A 19,535-nucleotide genomic window follows, 5' to 3' on the forward strand; every position below is an offset into this window, starting at 1 on the left:
ATGAGATTTGCCCGAGACCAGCTGTGTGTTCGCTCCTAGCGTGAACAGATAATTAAGGCCGCCACCAACTTGGAGGTTTCCATTTCATAAGATGGACCTATGCCAATCAATACTATTTCTTGCGCCCATAGCCTTTTTTTTCTTGTTTCTTTTGTATACTGTGATAGGCATCTCTTCTACCGACAATATAAAACTATCTACCACCTTAATCAAATCAAATTAAAGCTACCACAAAATGCAGTAGCCAAAACCACGACCATTTAATCCAGAAACAGCTTCTTCCACCGCTTTGTGCTAACCCAAAATCATCTCAAATCTTGAGTTCAGTTAGGACCTATCACTGGCGCATGTTTAAAAATGAAAAAGCATAACACGGGATAAGTGCCGCTACTGATCGTTTCCTACTTCTACCAGATTCGTCTGACACAGACTAACACGAGATGATCAGGGTTGCCTCATGAAAGCACAATCGTGGCAATTCTATTTTCCAGGATCATTCTCGCTTTCCTGACAGGCATGTTCAATCTAGACATACCTAGTTCATTGCACTAGCCCAATAGTTGAACAGAAACCCTTAGATGAAACTAGAAAATTGCAGATTGGAGAACTCTTGGATGTGATAAAGAGAAAAAAAAACCACAGGGGATAATATCACCTGGGGATTCTTGTGATTATGTATCGTCCTTTCTCCAAGTCGTATACAGTCTTCACTTGTGGCTTCTGCCATTTTGATATGAAAAATGCAAAAATAACTGCCAGAAAGAATATTACAAAAAATGTGAAGAACGTAAAAGAATCCTTGCCCATAGCCCAAATTGGGATTTCAGGACCAGGTTCAGCTTCCATGGCTATTTGCTGGATAAATGCCCCAAGCGTCCAGTCAAGAGGTACATTTCCTGCCTGATTTGCAAATCCAATCCTGTGTTCAAGCATGAAAGAAGTTAGCGCTTCCAAAGCCCAAACAGATCGCAAGACAAAATAAAAATTAAATATTCCAGCTTTTCCTTAAGCAAAGGGTCTCACAGAACTGTTTAAAGAAAAGTAAATGTCCACCTCTTGACATCCATGGGAATTCCAAGGCCATTGTGTAGCAAGGCAACAACATATGCAGATGAGAAACAAAACTGCAACAGATCTTCTTCGTCCATACCAGAATGTTCATTTTTCAATTTATTCCAATCTTCTTCGCAATAATGATGTCCAGCAGACACCAACTCTGAAAGTGATGCCCTCGGGACAAGCCCAAAAAACTATTAAAATTGCAGATGGCAATAACAAAGAGTGAGAATCAAGCACCAATTAGACAACCGGGATGAACTCTTCTATATAACCAAACAAGAGAAAGAACCTTAGAAGTGTAGAAGAAGTCCTGTGCAGAAAAATATTTGCCTTGAAACTCTGGAATGACAATGGAACCTGTTCTGCAAGGTGGCTTCATGCACTTACCTGAGTGACATGCAGGAGACGGTCACCAATTTTAGAGCATGCTTAGCAAGCAAAACCTAACTTTTCTATGTACGGGAAGCAGGCATATGTACATCCGAGAAGCAGAAAACATTGAAGCTTCAAGAAACTCTGGCGGTGTTTTATGTTTTTTAATCACATAATCAAAACATATAATCACCTACCAAGTCAAGGTTTATCTGGTACAAGAGTTTTGTAGCATTTATCATTTTCCAAATCCCTAGAGATCTCTGAAATTTTTTTGCCATGACTGCCACAATTCTTGTGACTTTATGCAATTTCCTTAAGTATCAATCATCAGTGAAGAACCATTTTATTGCTTTTTTTTATCTTTTCTTCAGTAATTGGCATCAGCCAATTCTTGATTAACAGCTTCGCGACCAATAATTGGAGAACAGAAATTTGAAGTCTTAGTGCCACTTTTAGAAACTAGACAGCCTTAACAACACAGACTACATAATAATTTAAACCTAAGTTACATGGGTACTTCAGTAAGGTCCACATACCCGTGTCGCCGTACCCGTACCCAAAATGGGTACTTTGACATTTGGGTACTTATAGATCCAAACTGATTAATTTTACTTCGATTTAATTTTTTCCACCTTACTTTTTATTCTATTCTTTAAATGTGAAAATTCGATTGATGTTCATATTTGACTATGGGGCTTCTTGGTTGTCCATATGTTTAAAGTTTTTTATAGATTTCTTAAACACCCTGCTACAAGAGCCATTGATATATATTTTCTATGTTATTTATTTGTTTATGTTGATGTATATTCTTTATTTTGATACATATTTTCTAAGTATTTCTTATTGTTTATATATATATATACGGCCGTATCCCTGCACCCAAATTTTTTGAAAATGGTCAGTATCCGTACCCGTAACCCGCACAGGCACCTGTACCCGTACCTATGTGACATAGATTTAAACATATGTATGAGCCCTTTGAGAAAGGATGTATGCAGCAATATCATTAGCTTTTGTACACAGGCATCGATAAGTAGTATCAAGTTTTTATATTTTCAATTTTGATGTGCAAAATAGTCATCTTGATCTTTACTATTCTTATTTTCTGTCAAATAGGGTCATCAGTGGCAGGGCCCACTTGTAAAAGTGGCAAACCTTGGCACCAAAGAACATCTTGTTGAATTGCGCTTATTTGCTAGAATAATATGTTAATGGATCCATTCCTCAAATAACGATATCGTCAGGTGGTCCAGATAGAATATCAAAAGATGATGGAATTGCTCGGGTGGGCACAGCTCAGGTCACCAGCACCTTATGTACTGGTGTGTGCTAAGTAAATCCCATGATGGTCTATGAAACATCACAGGCAAGCAAGCATGCCAGTAGCTAATTGCAAAACAAAGATTATATCATGCTGCAAAGGACTGAGGTACACACCTGTCACCTTTCCCAATAGCATCAAAGTGTCAGATACACAAGCTGAAAAGTTCCCTGTTGGAAACTCCAAAAGTTTCTTGGCAGACACAGATCTTGAATTTGATGAGAGGGGAACATCTGAACTGTGAAAATATCCTCTTGGAATACATGGATTCATTAAAGTGTCTTTACCAGAACCAGATGCTGCATCAAAGGAAACAGAGCACAGTATAATCTGTAAATTCTCATTTCTTGGTTCTAATTTTAGGCAAGCTATGCATGTTTCCAAACATTCACAAATTTTAGAAAGTACTGCAACAAAGAAGGCCATCAAGATGATATCCTGATATGGCATGGTATCATCACAAAATAGTTGATTGACCATTGATCCAGCCTAACAACAATATCATGAAAATTATTCCATATGTCACCTTGATAGAATTAGGATAATGGACTTGCCTAAAAGAAATTTACAACTTACAATATGATTCTCATTAACCAATGTCACAAAAAACGCATATTAATAAAAAAAAGCGTTAAATACACAAAAAAAGTCAACCGAATGAAACGAAAATTAGACGCGTCTTTTTTTTAAATGCCAAAAAAATAAAAAACGTGAAAAAAAAACACGTAGTATATGCATTTTTTCGCGTTTTTAAACTACCGCAAACTTTTATTTTTTAAGCACGAGGTCTGTTTTTTAAACAATGGCACCACATGTAATATTGAAGACAAGTAGGTTCTTTTTAAACTTGACCTTTCCTTTTAATGGCAAAAAGGTACTTTCAGTAGAAAAGAAGGATTAGGTTAAAATAAAAATTCGTTCAGGTGAAAAGGGGTTAGGTTAATACGTTGAGGCTTTGAGTTTGAATTTTGAAGTTGATAGTGGAGTCACCGGACGGACGAAAGCTGAGAGGGGTCGATGGATGGAGGCTGACCCTGAGAAGTTGAAGCTTGCAAGCAGTGAGCATCGACGGGAGTCGTTGAACTGAACGTAAGTTGTCGTCAGACGTAAGCTAGGTTGAACAGTTGAAGGCTTGAGCTTCCGAGCAGCCACAACCATAGGAGTCGTCAGACAAAAGGTCTCTAATAAGTAATAACTAATAGTGATTTTTCATTTTTTTCAATTTATCATTTATTTATTTTCATATAATTTTCAAGATTTTTAATTTCTTTTTAAAATTTGCCGTTTCCTGAAATATACAACTTTGCTATATTATACCCGAGAAATTCTTCGCCGTATAATACTCGTACACGATATATGTGACAATGTTATTAACCAATCAACCACCGATTTAACGAAAGTAAATATTCCAACAACTTCAAGTTTGGCCCGCTTCTCATTGTTGTTCAGAAGTCCCACATGGTCGACTGAATCCTAATAGATTCACTAAAATAGTTTTCTTACTTTTCTAGATTAGAGGTGTATAATAGATGTGCCAACAGATGTTTTTCTTTCGAAATATTAAAAACATTTCTTTCATATCTGAAAAAATAAACATGGTCAACAATTGAAGAAAAAACTGGTTAGGATAATAATTAGCAATGGAAAAGAGGAACTGGAACTCAAATCCTTTATGAAAACAAAAGGTCAAGGCAAACTTCTTCAATTTCATTAAGGGTGAACCACATCAGTATCATATATTCTGTAACTTGGGCAGCGACTTTAATCAAGCTAAGTGATTTGTCACAGTGTTTCCTGGAAGGTCACGTTCTTAAGAGAAAGTATAAGACCTTCAAAACCTTACTAGACACTCTCAAAATATTTTAATTTTAAGCCAATGTCATTCAGAGAATATAGGAAGATAAAAATTTATTGAAACTCCTAACTTACAAAATTTCAGGACTGAATTGTGAGCTTCATGCAACAATGCCCAAACTGCATCCTGCAAAACATGTCCATAAACTTTGAGCAGATTAACTCCATAACTGCATTCACTCCAGTTCAACAAATTCTTCTAATCATTATATGGAAAGAAATATACTATTGCTCCTGAAGAGGAAGGCAGCTTCTTTCCGTTCAATTTGAACTTTTAGCCACCAATAGGGCCTCATGGACTCAAATCAAAAGCAAGAACCAAGAGTAGTTCATCCTTTTGCCTATAAATGTCTCAAACAACTTCAGTACTAAAAGCAACATACAGAAGCCCAAAGAATAGTACCAAACACGAAGTGGTAGTGGAATGTTTCATATCCATGCCTCTAGTGGTACGACATATGGATCAATACAAAGAGTCTGCCTTGGACATTAGAAATATAAGCAGTCCACACAATTCACATACAGAAACCGACAAAACTGACATATCTTCAAGATGGTTGCCAATCACAATGGTTATGGCCTTATATCACCTCTTAATGGATTATGTCGGTAAACCTTATAAATAGGAGTGGGCACCGGGCTGGGCCCAATAAAAAAAAAAAATTATAAAAATAAGTTTTATATATTTTTTCTTTATATAATATATATTTTTTATTTTTTTTAATTAAAGTACAACCGGGGCGAGCCAGGCAGGGCCTGGGCCCAGACCCGACTGCAAATTGGGCCTGCCGGCCCGGCCAGATGCCCACCCCTACTTATATAGGAGACAAAATAAAACAAACTACAAGTTCATATTGACTACAATACAAGTTATATTACCAAGTAAAAGAAGTTGTGTTACCAAGTATCACTGTTTCATTCTTCTAAGTTTCAAATAGAGATACACTAGACTTCTGGTTTTCGTTTTCAAGGAAAGACAGACACGAGTGATCTTTCATTCTGGAACTGAATCTCAAGTGAGCACATTTAGTAAAGGGTAAAGAATCACCAGCCCTAGGTTAAACATATACAACAGTGGTAAAATGAAATCCTGATAATTTAGAAAATTAGCATGCATGGACAAGGTATGGTCAAAGACAATAAGCAACAAAACAGGCATAAATAGTTTCACATGCCAGCAATCTTAAGCAAACATGAAGATTTCTAATCTACATTTCTAGAAATAGCTAGTAGCCAAAACAAGAGATTACAAGAGAAGTGCTGGAAGGTGAATAACCTGGCCAAAATGAAGTAAGCTATGACTATAGAGATTATAGGTAGTTCCTCCCAGTTTAACAACCCGAGAAAATTCTAAGGGAGGTGGCTCCCTTGGAACAAAAGTAACCTGTTCACACAAAGACAAAGTTTCACTTCATGACAATATGCAAGCACAAAAATGCAGCAACATTTTACTGGTTCATTTTGTTTTTATCCAAGGTTGATCAATATGGATTCTACAAGAAAGAGAGAATTATGAGGGCTTCAACAAAGGATGAAGAATGCCACTAGACAATTGCAACTTGTAAGTACATAAGAAAGTATTCATGTCAATACAATCTTCTCCTACACATATTGTCACTCTAGGGCCAAGATTGGAAGTGAGAAATTATCTGCTAGGAAAAGAAAATTTTGCCCTCATGGAAAGTTTGCTAGGGAAACATTTCAGAGAGAGTTTTTCTGCTTATGCTAAATGAGATAATTGGATACAAAAGGAAATTTTGAGAATAAAGTAGGACTGCATAAAGTAAAACAGCACAGACATGCAGCAATGTCTCCATGCAGAAATTTTTGCAAGCCAAAAAAAGAAATGCTGGTTAAGAAAGATGCTAGCAGAACAGATCCTTGTTTGGATTGATGAGACGGTCTTTTTAAACACTTTTTCCTCCTAGGAAAAGAAAATTTTATGTAGCTGAAATTTTGATGAAACTTCTCATTGAGCAAAAAAATCATTTCTTCATCTGACATCAGAACAATCGATGAGAACATCACTCTGAAATTTTGTCATGAAAAAAGGACAACTTCATCCTTATGTTACACGAAGTAAAACAGTACAAAATTCTGCTGGAAAAAATCAACATCTTTTATTGAAGGAAGTTTTACCAGGAAAGTGGCTGATTTTCTTGCAAATATTTTTCTCCACTGTTTTAGAGACATAGCATATTGCAAAACATGTGCTGTCCAGTGGATCATATTCAAAATTCAACACCTTTTATCGATAGATGTTTGGTCAGAAAAGTGGCTGACTTCCCTGCAAATATTTTTCTTCACTGTTTTAGAGACATAGATATTGCTATACATATGCTATTCAGCTGATCATATTCAAATATCATGAACCATTTAGGGCCTAAATACTTTATGTAACAATGCCAAGATTAAAAAAGGACATCATGCAATCCATAGGTTACAACATAAGATAAGCAATTACAGAAAACAAGGGCTAAAAAACCATAGACAAAAAAAAGTCTACCTGCAAAGAAGTGCCACCAAGTTCAACTACACCAATGGTCTTCCAAGGATCACCTCCCAAAGTACCAAGAGCATAATTTGCAGCAACCCAAGCATAAATACCCTCATCTCTGCCTGTGTTATATATGTCATTATGATATCCAAATGAGAAATCTGTAAGCAGGCCCCAGGACTAGTTTGAAAGGAGCAGATAGTTTATTGAGCAAAGGGAAAAAAAAAAGTTGTACAAAAAAGGCACCCAAAAAATGATCTATGAAACATGATGTCCAGTCGTAACCTGAAAATATGATGTGAACCAGAGTCGTAAGGGATTTTCCTGCTGAGGAGAAGCTATATGGTACCATTACCAACTTCAAAAGCTGGAAAAGCTGGGTGAAGAATATAAGAGAACAGCAAGATTGAGTTTTGCGCACAGCTCTATCAAAGGAGGTTACGCTCTTGAAAGTAGGCATGGTACAAGATGTGATTTGGCTACGAGCCTGTTAATTATTCGGTAACCATGACCCTATGTATTATTCTTGCTGTATGTTGCTCTTTGTTACAAAGGATCTATCCCCAGTAGGTCTGCATCGGAAAATGATCTAAGAAATCTTTCTTTTGCAAATCAAATAAATGTATAGATCAATGAAGTAGAGAATTTGAGGTAAAAAGTTGAAACGTTAGTTCTTTGGACCTGACCTAAACAGTTTTGGTTCAGTTCTGAGTGTTTTGTTGTTCAGTGGGCAGATCTTAGTATAATTTCTTTTAAAACATGTGTGCTGATTTGTTTAAACTGTTATAGCATTGATGGTTTTGTTTTATTATGCAATAAATTGTTAGCACAATAGTATTTTAAATCAAGTCACACGGGTACAGCAACTATAGTGGTGCAACCCGCATTGATGCAGGTGCAAGTACGGGTGCGGCCCGACACGGTGTCAAACAAGTTTTGGCCATTCTAGAAAATGTTTTGGCTGAGTATTCATTGATATATCAATTCAAGGTATCTTTGATAAAAAAAAGTTTAAAAATATGGAAAAAAAAATTACTTATATAACAAATAACATATATATGTATATATATATATATGTATACATAATTATATATGTATGTATACATATATATATATATATATATATATATATATATATATATATATGCTCACCCCGCACCCATGTGACATAGATTTTAAATGTCTATTTATAAAATAAGAGGAACAAGTTTATGAGAATTCTAATAGAACTTTTAACAAGTCTCTATCGTGACTGGCCGCAAGGGCTGCCTAAGGGCGGTAACCAATAATAGCCTGCAAGCTATGCAACATGGATAACCCGCACCGTACCGGTATGCACTCGGGTACGCCCTAGGTACTGCATTGACCGCATCAAGTACAAACGTACAGTCAACGTACATGAGTACGTATCCGTTCATTTTCGGACTCAGTCAAAGTTGACCGAGTCCAAAAATGTTCATAGGTTAGGGTTTTATTTTTTTTTAATGTTAAAGAGAAAGCGCAGAGCCCTTGACGGTTTCAGTGTTTCACCCACAACGACCGACGACAGCAAGCTCCACTCCGGCGAAGGACGACTACTCCAATGAACAGTGACTTCTCCAATGACCAATGACTTCTCTGGCGAAGGGCGACGTGTTTTTTAACGTTAAAGAGAAAATGCAAAACCCAGCAAAACCCTCAACAGTTTTTGTGTTTCACCAACAGCGACTGACGGCAACAAGGGCAACTCCAGCAACTTCAACTTCTTCCTCCAACGAACGGTGACTTCTCCGATGATCGATGACTTCTTCGGCAAAGGGCGAAGCCTTTTTTAACGTTAAAAAGAAAATGCAAAACGCAATAGAACCCTCGAAGGTTTTTGAGTTTCACCCATAGTGACCGACGATAGCTAGGGCAACTCCAGCAAATTCTACTTCTTCTCTAGCGAACGACAACTTCTCCGATGACCGACGACTTCTTTGGCGAAGGGCGATGCCTCTTTTATGTTCAAGAGAAAACACAAAACACAACAGAGCCCTCGATGGTTTCTACGTTTTACCCACAACGATGAAAGGTGCTTTCGCCAGCAAGGGCAACTTAGGTGAACGACAACTTCTCCAGCAAACGACGACATCTCCGATGACCGACGACTTCTCCTAGAAGGGCGACGCTTTGTTTTGTATGTTAATTACTTTCATGCTTTGTTTCGTAGTATCTATAAATTTTGGATCATGATTTATGTATGCTATTCTGTTTACTTGAATTCCAATTTATATATATATATATATATATATATATATATATATATGTGTGTGTGTGTGTGTGTGTGTGTGTGTGTGTGTGCGGCCGTACCCCCGCACCCAAATTTTTTGAAAAAGTTTTGTACCCATACCGGCACCGGCACCCATACCTATGTAACATAGCCTGCAAGGGGCGATGAGCAAGTCCTCTATAGAAAGAAAAAAATAAAAAATAAAAGAAAAGGAAAAGAAAGATGGTCACTAGTCGCAAGATTCCACAAAGGAGCAAGTCCTTCAAGTGTGGGACCTCAAGTGGAGAGCAAGTCTCTCTTGAGGTGATAGAGCGAACTTAAGTAAGAAGGTGATATGAGAAAGTTCATTATGTTTGAAAGTTGCATATGTTAAGATATCTTACTTGTTGTAATTTGTATTTGTTTTCAATGATTATCAATTTATAGCGTCATGCTCACTGAGTCAGTAGGACTCATCCTTTGAACTTTTTCTTTTTTCAGCTGAGCAAGATAGTAGTTGTGAGCAGGCGGCTAAACATCATTATATTTCAGCCTCCGGGTTCCTAATGTGATAGGTAGAAGTTAGATTCATGATATTGATTATGTATCATTGCATCCAAGCTTTATATGTCATAAACCTTCAGCTTCAGATTGGAACTAAAAGAAAAAAAAAAATACCTTCAACCAAATTCAAGTCCAGACATAGGATTGCATTTTGCCTTGGAATGCATCCCAAATTTTGAGAAACACACCACACCAAGTAAATCTGCATAAACATTCATGTGACAATAAAACAGGAAATCTAAAATAAGTTGTCAGGAAGTGCTTTATGATTTATGAAGCTTCAAGCTTATCCTAATTTGATTGATTCATTTAATCCTTCTTCACATGAATCTTATACGTGCTAGTCTTCTAGGTATATATAGTGCAACTATTGTTAGTCCTCTAAATCATTTAACTGTCCAAGTTAGTTCCTAACGCATGCTTGCTTCCTGTTATCAACAACTATTATTTGTAGGAGTATCAAATACTTCAGCACTTGCCCTCTGCAAAGGATGCAGATACATCAAACATCAAAAGTTGAACACTTTCTTAGTTTCTTTTAAACCAGAAGAAGTGCCCACATTTACTTGTTCGAGTGCTCAATAGGAATAACTAGGTTTCTAGTAGTAGGTGCATGCTGAAAAGGAATAGCATGTCCACAATCACATCAAGGGATGCCGGCACCCACATCAATGCTCAAAGATGTGTAAACAACGACTTTCTAGTAGACCGTTTGAGGGTGCCAATATGCCCTGCCTATAAGTAGGTAATAGCTTGCAAATGGAATGGCATGCCAACGTAATGAAATGTGAGAAAGGATGAAACTGTAAGATTGTTAATCAACTGTTATGGAGTGCATCAGCCAATTGAAGACCGTTATACAATAAAGCAGAAGCATGCATGTCCGACAATATTCAGAATGACCAAATAACATATGAATAACACACATAACTGGATTGATGAGAAAACACGAATGGCTCATATGATGAACCGGACCAACCTGTGGTTACAGCTGCCCACTCGTCCTTAAACAGGAAGCCTGATGATCTCAGAACCTGTCGGCATGATTCCAAGATGACTCTCTTCCCTTCTGGGTCCACCTTTTCCAAGCCCGTTGTGACCATCAGTTGCAACTTCGTAGTCGCCCATTCTTTTACAGGTATCTTCTTCTTGGCAAATTGCAAAAGGCTCACAAGGGAGCCTCCAGCATTTTTGGGGTCAGATGCGTATGCAGACAACCCTTCCCTAGACTTCACAGAGTCAGAACCTTTCCCGTTGAAACTAACAAAGGGAATATCCCCATCGGTGAGAAACTCAAATACGTGGACCCTGGAACCCGAATCCCCAGCATCAATAATAATTCCATAGCCCTTGGCTCTTCCAGCAGTGAATTTCGAAGAGAAGTGAACTCCTCTGGCAATGGAGAACAGGTAAACGACGAACGTTACAAGAATGAGAAGGGCAAGAAAGATCCAACACTTCTCGCGAGTAAAAAAGGTATTGCTCGCCGGCTTCGAATTCAGCGAGGAGAACGGATGGATCCTAGGATGGATCTGCGTCCTGTGAGGTGGAATGTATGGCGCTGACGAAATCCTTGACTGGAGGGTAGAGAAATCCATGTGAAGGAAACCATGCACATTCCTTCTTTTCCGGCTTCAATTTAAATGCCCAAATCCACCATCCAGCCGAATAAGGTGACTAATGTACAGAAGAAATAACCACATCCTAAGTAGTTCTCCAATTCAAAGAACAAAGAGAAAAGCCCATCAATTATTCATCGGGATGAAATACAGCAATGAAATCTGTCAGCCGACTCCGGTGAAACGCAGATCCCGTGTTGAGATGGCAGTTGCAGGCTTAAGGATCACAGAAACAAGCGAAGAGAACCGTGGAACGTACGCTGATCCTCCGCGTAGGTCCCGCAACTACAACTCTTTTAATCTACACAAGGCGAACAATGAATTCAACCGACTCGATGCAAGGAACTCCTTAATCTATTCATTTATCAGAAGAAGCGTCGAGCGATTCCTCGCCAACCTGGAAGCAACAGAGTGTCGACTTGCGGAACACAAACAAGGCGATCGGAGACGAGAAGCACTAGATCCGGCTGTCCGCTGACGCAAGAAACCCTACAGAGAGAGAGAGAGAGAGAGAAAAGAAGGGAGATCCCTTTTGGCTAAGAAGATGGAGAGGAAGGGACGCTTCCATTCTGTTTCACTTCATCGTCCTTTTCCCCCGCGTGTCTCTTTCTTTTCTCGGAACCGATCGTTGACGAACGAGGGATAGTCCAGCCTTCTTTCGAAGGAGATTTTGACCATTATACTCTTCGACTATCCCCGTAATGACAGGACGGCGTTGTTACGGATTCGGTCGGTACGGTACGGTACCGTTTCAGTCCGAACACGGACCTCAGAAAGGGTACATTAATTACTACGGGTTCGTTCGAGGTCAAGAAACAACATCCACCAAAATGTAAGACATCTGATCTGCTCATAGACCAAGAGCTAATAAAGCCATGATTTTGCATACATGCCAATGCAAAGCAAGATGCGTTAGAAGTAGCCGGATCGAAATCGGATTCGGCGCAGTATGATAAGCTGCGGATGTGAATTTGGTCATGGTGAGGAAACAGTATTGACTTGACTTCTCGAATCAGAACCTATTTCAGGCGGCTTTGTTTCAGTGGTTCGTTTTCGAAATAGTTGTCGGATTCAAATTAAGTAGAACGGTTGAACGAAGAGCCATTTGAAGCCCCTACGCAAAGCTAGTCTGAGAAAGCCGGAAAGAGCCTAAATCATATAAAGATTCCATTTCCCCCCAAGCGAGCCTTCCATCTATTATTTAATAATAATACTTGTTAAAGTTGTAATGGGTTATCGGATGATGGCGTCTTTAGGTGGAACTCGGCCCAAGAGATATATCCAATTGCCTAAATAGCCGAGCTCAGTCGTTCAACTCGCATAGTTTATTTTGCTGTTCGCGAGTCGGGCGGTTGTGCGTTGGCCTCTGTTCCGCGTCTGCCTTGTCTGTTGCTTCAGGAAGAGTCGTGCCTCGGCCGTATTCGTGCTGCTTATATTACGTTCGATCCTCGTCTATGGTCGAATAGCTGATGAGTGTGATGACGCACGGCCCTCCCTGACGAAAAAAAGATGCAGGAGGCGTGGCGGACGGAGTAAACACTGGCATCTGAGTGGCCTTCGTCTCAAACTTCGTCAGTGGCTAGACAAAAATTGTCTCTTTGTAGTTACCATACAAATGAAATGCATGAGAATTTCATCTGGAACACCATTATTCGACGATGCGCGCAGGCTAAGAATCCCCAGAGAGCCCTTTATTTTTACACCCGAATGAGGCGTAAAGGCCGACTGCCCGACTCTTTCACATTCCCCTTTGCTCTCAAAGTCTCTGCTGACCTGTTCGACTCGAGAAAGGGTCAAGAAATCCATTGCCTTGCTCTGAAGACGGGCCATGCCTCAGCCTTTTACCTTCAGACAAATCTTGCTTTGTTTTACGCGAGTTGTGGGGAGATGAAATCTGCACATCAAGTATTTGAGGAAATGCCTAAGAGTGACGCCATCGCATGGAATGTCATGATAACTGGTTGTTTGCGAAGTGGGTGCTTCGTAGAGGCAGTGAACTTATACAGTCGTATGAAATTGGAGGGGTGTCGGGCGGATGGGCACACTCTTGTGAGCATCGGTTCTGCTTGTGCTAATATCGGTGCTATCGGCTTTGGAAAATATGTTCACGGATATGCCTGTAAGCTTGGGCTCACGGTGGTGGTTCCTCTTCTCAATGCGTTGGTTGACATGTATGGTAAGTGCGGTTGTTTAGTGGATGCACACGCCTTGTTCGATGAGGTGTCCGAGAGAACGTTGGTGTCGTGGAGCATCATGATGAATGTCTATGCTATTCAAGGCCGTGCAAGTGATGTGTTTGATGCTTTTTCGGGCATGAAGAAGCAGGGTTTCTCGCCGGATGAGATAGTTTTCACTAGCGTGTTGTGTGCGTGCAGTCATGCGGGCTTGTTGGAGGAAGGCAAAAGGTGGTTTAGAGATATGACTGAAATTTATGGTATCTCTCCAACAATCCAACACTATGGGTGCATGGTAGACCTGCTTGGGAGAGCAGGGCGCTTGAAAGAGGCTTATGAGCTAATTCAAAGGATGCCCGTGAAGCCTGACGCTGCTATATGGCGTGCATTGGCTGCGGCTTGCTTGGTGAGTGGTGAGCTTGACCTGGCCGAGGATGCAGCAAAGCACTTGATTGAGTTGAACTCCAGTCCTGATGGAGGCGACTTCGTGCTGCTCTCTAATGTGTATGCCAGATTGGGTAGATGGGAAGATGTAGCTTGGGCAAGAAAAGGGATGGAACTCAATGTGGGACACAAAACAGCTAGCTGCAGTTATATTGAGTTGAACAACATTGTTCACGGGTTTCTTTCAGGAAATGTGTCAAACCCAGAGTCTCATATGATTACAGACATGTTATCTCAAATGGCGGAGAAAGTTCTGTCTGAAACATTGTAATATTTGTTTCAAGTACATAATATTTGACTTCAAGTCTCTCCCCACACCGACGTGCCACCTCCAACCCTCTTCCCTGCTATGTCTCCGGGACTGGCCCCATTTCCCCCTTCTTCCTAATGTGCAGCCTTGTTGCTACGCCTCTTAGTAAGGCCAAAGGCAGTGATCCATTTTGGGGCATCTCCCTCTACCGGCTACCATTGTTCAACCGTCACACACTTTGAGGTTTGTGACTCAGGTCGACTTTCGGGGTTTAGCTTCGGCGATATGAGGAGGGGGGATCCGCCCAAATCCCAATGCCCTTTTGTCCTTCTGCTTGCTTCTTCGTCAATTTGGGGCGCTATAAGGGGCTTCAGTGCATGGCATGCGGATGTTTGTGATGTCATATGTGAATCTCTCTCATTGCTAATGTTGTGGTTGCTTCCCCTGAATGCCCCTTCTTCCATGAGCATCATCTTTCAGTGGCCTTAGACTAGTGTCCGCTGGTTTCACATCTCAACTATCCTCCTCCGGCGTGTGCCAACATACATCTATCGGCAAATCCAAGCCTGGAGACCCGTGGTGCATGAGATGCACCATGTTTCACTTCTCCTGCAGCTCAACTTGTTTCAGTTGTGCTTGCGACCATCATTCTCACCAAGCAATCTGATATCTCCCATATATAGCCCAGCCTCTGCAGCCAAATGCCCAAGGGTAGAAATTGGTTTCCTTCAATGTTGTCGCCCTCTTCAGCTTCCGCAGGCACCCAGGTTTGGATTGGTGACTTCTGGCTACTTCTTTATTCCTCACCCCTTGTCTCACTGCTTGCCCATTGTTACCCGCCAGTACCCTACTCGCAACTCAAACCATTGAGCGATGGCGTCCCTAGGGCCCACACCCTCTGCAATACATCATTAATTTACCCCTTAATCCATGACAGTGGACATGCACCAAAACATGTCCCCATGTCCATGCATTAGTAAAAGACTGTTGAGAGGACGAGGCAGTGACACTATTGCTTAGGATATTTGTAAATCTCATTGTTGCCCGTCAACAACTGACAAGAGAAATTAGTGAGAGCAAGTGCCACACCACTACTGGTGGTCGGCCCTAGATATTTGACTTTTGCATCGAAGCCTAGGGTTTTCCAATAGTACATCCAATGAAGTCTATGATTTAGATCATCAGGGTTTTAACTCTCCAAGAAAAAAATTATTCCTAGCCAGTTGGATTGGAGGATTGCAACTAAATATCCTGGCAAAGATTGAAGCAAAGATGCATGATCTATGCATCTCTCCCAGCCACCTCCTCCATCTGGAAGGGTGCTCAATTTACCTTAAGGTGGTGTTGGGTTATCTTTGGCAAAGAGATCTATTAACATCCATCATAAATTAGAGCACATTCTCAGTCTCTCTACAACTCCTATTTAGTATGTAGAGGATGTTTTCTCCTTTGTTGACGTGCCATATGCATGAAGGATTTTCTAAGGAGATCTTTTGTCCATTATGTCATCTGGTGAGCTCCAACATTACTCAGACTCTAACTTCCTTATGAAAACTCAAAACTCCAGCGATAGATACGGACCTGTCTATTGAAATATTCTAGAGATTAATAGACCATCACTAATTGTCACACTTTAATGGTGAATTTACTTGGTCCAATCATAGTGTCACGGGCCGACTTTTTCAAGCCTTATTCGGCCCGCGCGGTGCCGAAGGTTTCCCCAAAGCCTTCGGTTAGTTCGACTCTCTCTTAAGTTTGCGGAAGCGTTCATCAATCTTTTGGGACCGTGGACTATACAAGAAGTGCAAAGCACTTGGCACACCATCACTCAAGTTTATCCCTTTGTAGGCTATTGGCAAGCCGTGGCCATGAGGCCCTATCAGAACTTCACCATTCCTCCAAGTGTTTATCTACTTCCATACGAAATCTGGGTGGGGGTAGACTTCCCTTGAGAGGAAGTCCCCAATCGAAGCCAGTTGACGACTATATGTCATTAAGTAAGGCGGCCGACCATTGCCCTACTCGACGATGAGCATTCACTTGCTCACTCTCACGTGACTCTACGCGGTTGTGGAACGCAGCATATGCGTCCACTGGGGGAATTGCCCATAACCAACGCGCACCCCGTTATGCCACCAAACACTACGCGTGGGGAACCCATCTGATTCCCCAATGACGGACTTGCATTTTCAAAGGGACTGATCACCATGATGCATTTATACGCTTTGTCTCTGCACCACCGCACTGCACATTCCACGTGCATTGCTTTCTGCTTGACTCAGCGTCTAATTGATCCTACATGTTTCTCGAGCTATGCCTAAATTGGCCAAGCAGCATATCCTTCTACTGGCTTGGCCGGGCCAGACACAGTCACCCGGCAACACATAGATTGGTACTCGTTAGTCATGCAACTTGCAATTTTGCAACTTTTTCTTGATATGACGACTGCGTTGCTTGTTCAGCCCATCCTTCACAATTGGGCACTTTTGCTCTCACGAGGCACGGAAGGACAGTCCTTTAACTTTTGAGAAGTGGTTGGCTACGATGTCTTAGTTCAAGGTTATCATTGAGGAAAGTTGGAATACATCCTTTCCACCATCACTTGCCGACGTGTAAGGGCTACCATCGCAATGTGAAAGAAATTCAAAGGGTTGTGGAGACATCAAAACATTATGTTGCGCAACTCATCATCCATGAAACACCATCAACAAGATGTTAGAAGCAAAATAAATGGACTCACTTATCAAGGTCTGTCGAGCATAACCTCTATAGTATGTTTCCATAATTTCAAATGAGCTTTACACTTCTAAGGGATACTCATAAATATTCGTTATGTCTTGTCCCTAAGCGTAGGATAAGAGATCAAATTTCATGAGTCCATCCGATTCATATTTCGCATGGTTGATTCTATTGGTTAAGGTCCAAACACTGGGCAATGTCCACAAACTCAGGCTTCCACTTAGCAAGCAAATGCCCCGTATGTTTCGACACACACAAAACTACTACCCATCAAATTTCGTATTATATCATCGCCAAAAGATTTTTAGACTAAGTAGATGTCAAGGAGCCATTCATTATTCGAGGCCTCGTATGGGGTCCCACATGAGTCAGAAGGGTTAGGCAAATAGTGAATGGATGTGGCTGCTCATTTTACGGTTGTTTACATGCTCAACTAGGAAAAAAATGCTGTGCAACAGAAGATACTCTCTACACAGCAGGTTGCTAAATATTCTTTATGGTGTGTGCATGATTGCCAGGAAGAATGGAGTCACAAATGATCTAATTTCGACAAGAGCTGTGGTCTCTTATTTATATGCAATATCGTTTTTCTTTATTTCCAAGTCTCCCAACAGTCATTGGCCATGTTACTCTCTCTCTCATTTTGTTTCAAAAATTTAATAAGCCTTAATTTGAAAGGATGCACTTGGGAGAAGTTTATGGTTGTTATTGTATGCCTTCCTTTGCATCTATTGACCAATTAATTGCTCGCAAATATGCTTGGGTTACAAAGAACTAGCCATTACATAACGGCTATATTACCTTTCAAGAGAGGTGCATAGCATCCACAGCGATCATTGGATAAAGATGAAGCATTTTATCGTTTCGGACTGGTTGCCTTAAAGCATATAGCTTACGATTAAGCACTAAAGTTTGTGTGCACCCAAAAATACTGCACGTCTGCTTTCATCTTTGTCGCGTCATTTTTTCTTCCGCATCGTTATGAAGTAAATAAAAAAGAAAAACACGAGACAATGGAAGGGGTGGGTGGGGCTTTATGTGGAGAGGCGAGAGAGAGAAAATGTGATGGGTCGTTCGGCCGGTACCCAGTCGTCACTGTGCAGCCCGTCGCGGGGCTTCGTCAGTCACCGGAGGCGGCCGGAGTCGGCCATAGGTTTCTGCAGAAACCCTCGGCTGTGGCGGAGACGAGGAGATAAGAGAGAGATTAAAAGAAATTGAATGGAGAAAAAAAAGTTAATTAGTAGAGAGGGTGAGAGGACGCACCTTGGGTCCTTTCATCGGGCTTCTCGTGGCTGCCGACGGCGTCGCCATCACCAGGATGCGTCGCCGGAGACCAGTCCTGACTGGAAATGGTCTGACGGTTTGAAGAGAAATCAAGGTGAAGCGAGAAAAGCTGGGGAAAATGAAAGGAATCGGGCGAGGGAGGGCTTTGTTGGTGACCTTTCAAAAGCTTTCCTGAATGTCCTATCCTTTGCCATAAATAGTTAAATACTGTCAACACTTAAAAAATGATCTTTCAAGGCTTTGTTTGTTAAAAGATGCTTCTAATACTTCTTTCTGATATTCTGAGACCTTTGCATGATTAAAAAGTTCTGACAGCTTTGGAAAAATTCAGTTCGTCCTATTCTTAAGTTCGAAAATTTTCAAAAAGGAGTTCTAGACCTGTTCCTTTCGTAAATTAGAGATGTTACTTTATTTTAAAATTCAAAATGAGGTTCAAGCTGAGGAAGTCCGTTTCATCTCAACTTGAGTTTAAAGAATTAGAGAGCTGAGCTGCTCTCCTGTTTTATGTAAACTTGAAAATAATATTCTTCTTTTAATTCGTGAATATTTCTTGTTAGCATTTTGTCTCGCTTATTTATTAGCATCACGTTGTGAAGGGTTCATGATAGGTCGAATTAACCTATGGCATTTCTAATTATAAAGCAATGGATTAATGCATGAATTTATTGAGTCCGAATAAACTTGGATCTAGACATGGATCTAGATCAACTTTGGCTAATTCTACCAAATGATTAAGCTTATACTTTTCTTTGTAAGTTGGTTTCGTAGATCCAGGTTTTGGAATGAACTATCATGAAGTATATAAAGGCCTGCAGTGTAGAGATTTCTAGGCTTGGATCTGGATTCGATTTCTTTGAAAATGGATGTTTTAGTTGTTCTACCCAAATTTGGATATAAATATGATTTCAACAGGTTTTACTTTCGTTAATATATTTTTCAAGAAAATGTTGGTCTCAATTCCATTTTAATTGAAGTTTGGTGTAAATTGAATAGGTCGGAACTTAGTACTATTTTCAGTAAGTTTTCTATTCTCTTAAGTTTTAACATTTCTTTAGGAGGACCATGATCAGATTTTTGAAAAACAAATAGATTTGGATCCAGATCTGAATTTGCTGTGAAATGATG

The 19,535-nt window shown here is 40.4% G+C and overlaps 2 protein-coding genes across 3 annotated transcripts; one reads left to right on the forward strand and one right to left on the reverse strand.

The window, feature by feature from the left end:
* Positions 1-617: 617 nt before the first annotated feature.
* Positions 618-12,143, reverse strand: LOC116259942 (probable apyrase 6). Of its 2 annotated transcripts, XM_031637980.2 has the most exons (9): positions 11,917-12,143; positions 10,880-11,820; positions 7,116-7,228; positions 5,886-5,993; positions 4,685-4,736; positions 2,872-3,054; positions 1,349-1,446; positions 1,054-1,250; positions 618-919 (listed from the first exon to the last, which is right to left on the reverse strand). In XM_031637980.2, the coding sequence occupies exons 2-9, from the start codon at positions 11,496-11,498 to the stop codon at positions 652-654; spliced, it is 1,638 nt and encodes a 545-aa protein (XP_031493840.1). In that variant the 5' UTR covers positions 11,499-11,820; positions 11,917-12,143; the 3' UTR covers positions 618-651. The 2 variants fall into 2 exon arrangements, with proteins under 2 accessions (XP_031493840.1, XP_031493833.1); XM_031637973.2 differs by having other exon boundaries at positions 10,880-12,143.
* A 1,083-nt stretch (positions 12,144-13,226) lies between these two features.
* On the forward strand, positions 13,227-14,408 carry LOC116246417 (pentatricopeptide repeat-containing protein At4g21065-like). Its single transcript, XM_031618287.1, has one exon. It carries the CDS (start codon positions 13,227-13,229, stop codon positions 14,406-14,408), a length of 1,182 nt encoding a protein of 393 aa, XP_031474147.1.
* The last annotated feature ends 5,127 nt before the right edge of the window (positions 14,409-19,535 follow it).

This window comes from Nymphaea colorata, chromosome 1 (assembly GCF_008831285.2).
Source record: "Nymphaea colorata isolate Beijing-Zhang1983 chromosome 1, ASM883128v2, whole genome shotgun sequence".
NCBI classification, from domain to species: Eukaryota; Viridiplantae; Streptophyta; class Magnoliopsida; order Nymphaeales; family Nymphaeaceae; genus Nymphaea; species Nymphaea colorata.

Excerpts from the sequence above, each read along its gene's own strand:
- LOC116259942 (XM_031637980.2), bottom strand. The coding sequence starts at position 11,498 with ATGGATTTCTCTACCCTCCAGTCAAGGATTTCGTCAGCGCCATACATT. Across the intron at positions 3,055-4,684 it reads CAATTCAGTCCTGAAATTTT|CATCTGGTTCTGGTAAAGAC; the intron begins GTAAGTTAGGAG and ends CCTTTGATGCAG. Across the intron at positions 1,251-1,348 it reads ACTTCTTCTACACTTCTAAG|TTTTTTGGGCTTGTCCCGAG; the intron begins GTTCTTTCTCTT and ends CAATTTTAATAG.
- LOC116246417 (XM_031618287.1), top strand. The coding sequence starts at position 13,227 with ATGAGGCGTAAAGGCCGACTGCCCGACTCTTTCACATTCCCCTTTGCT.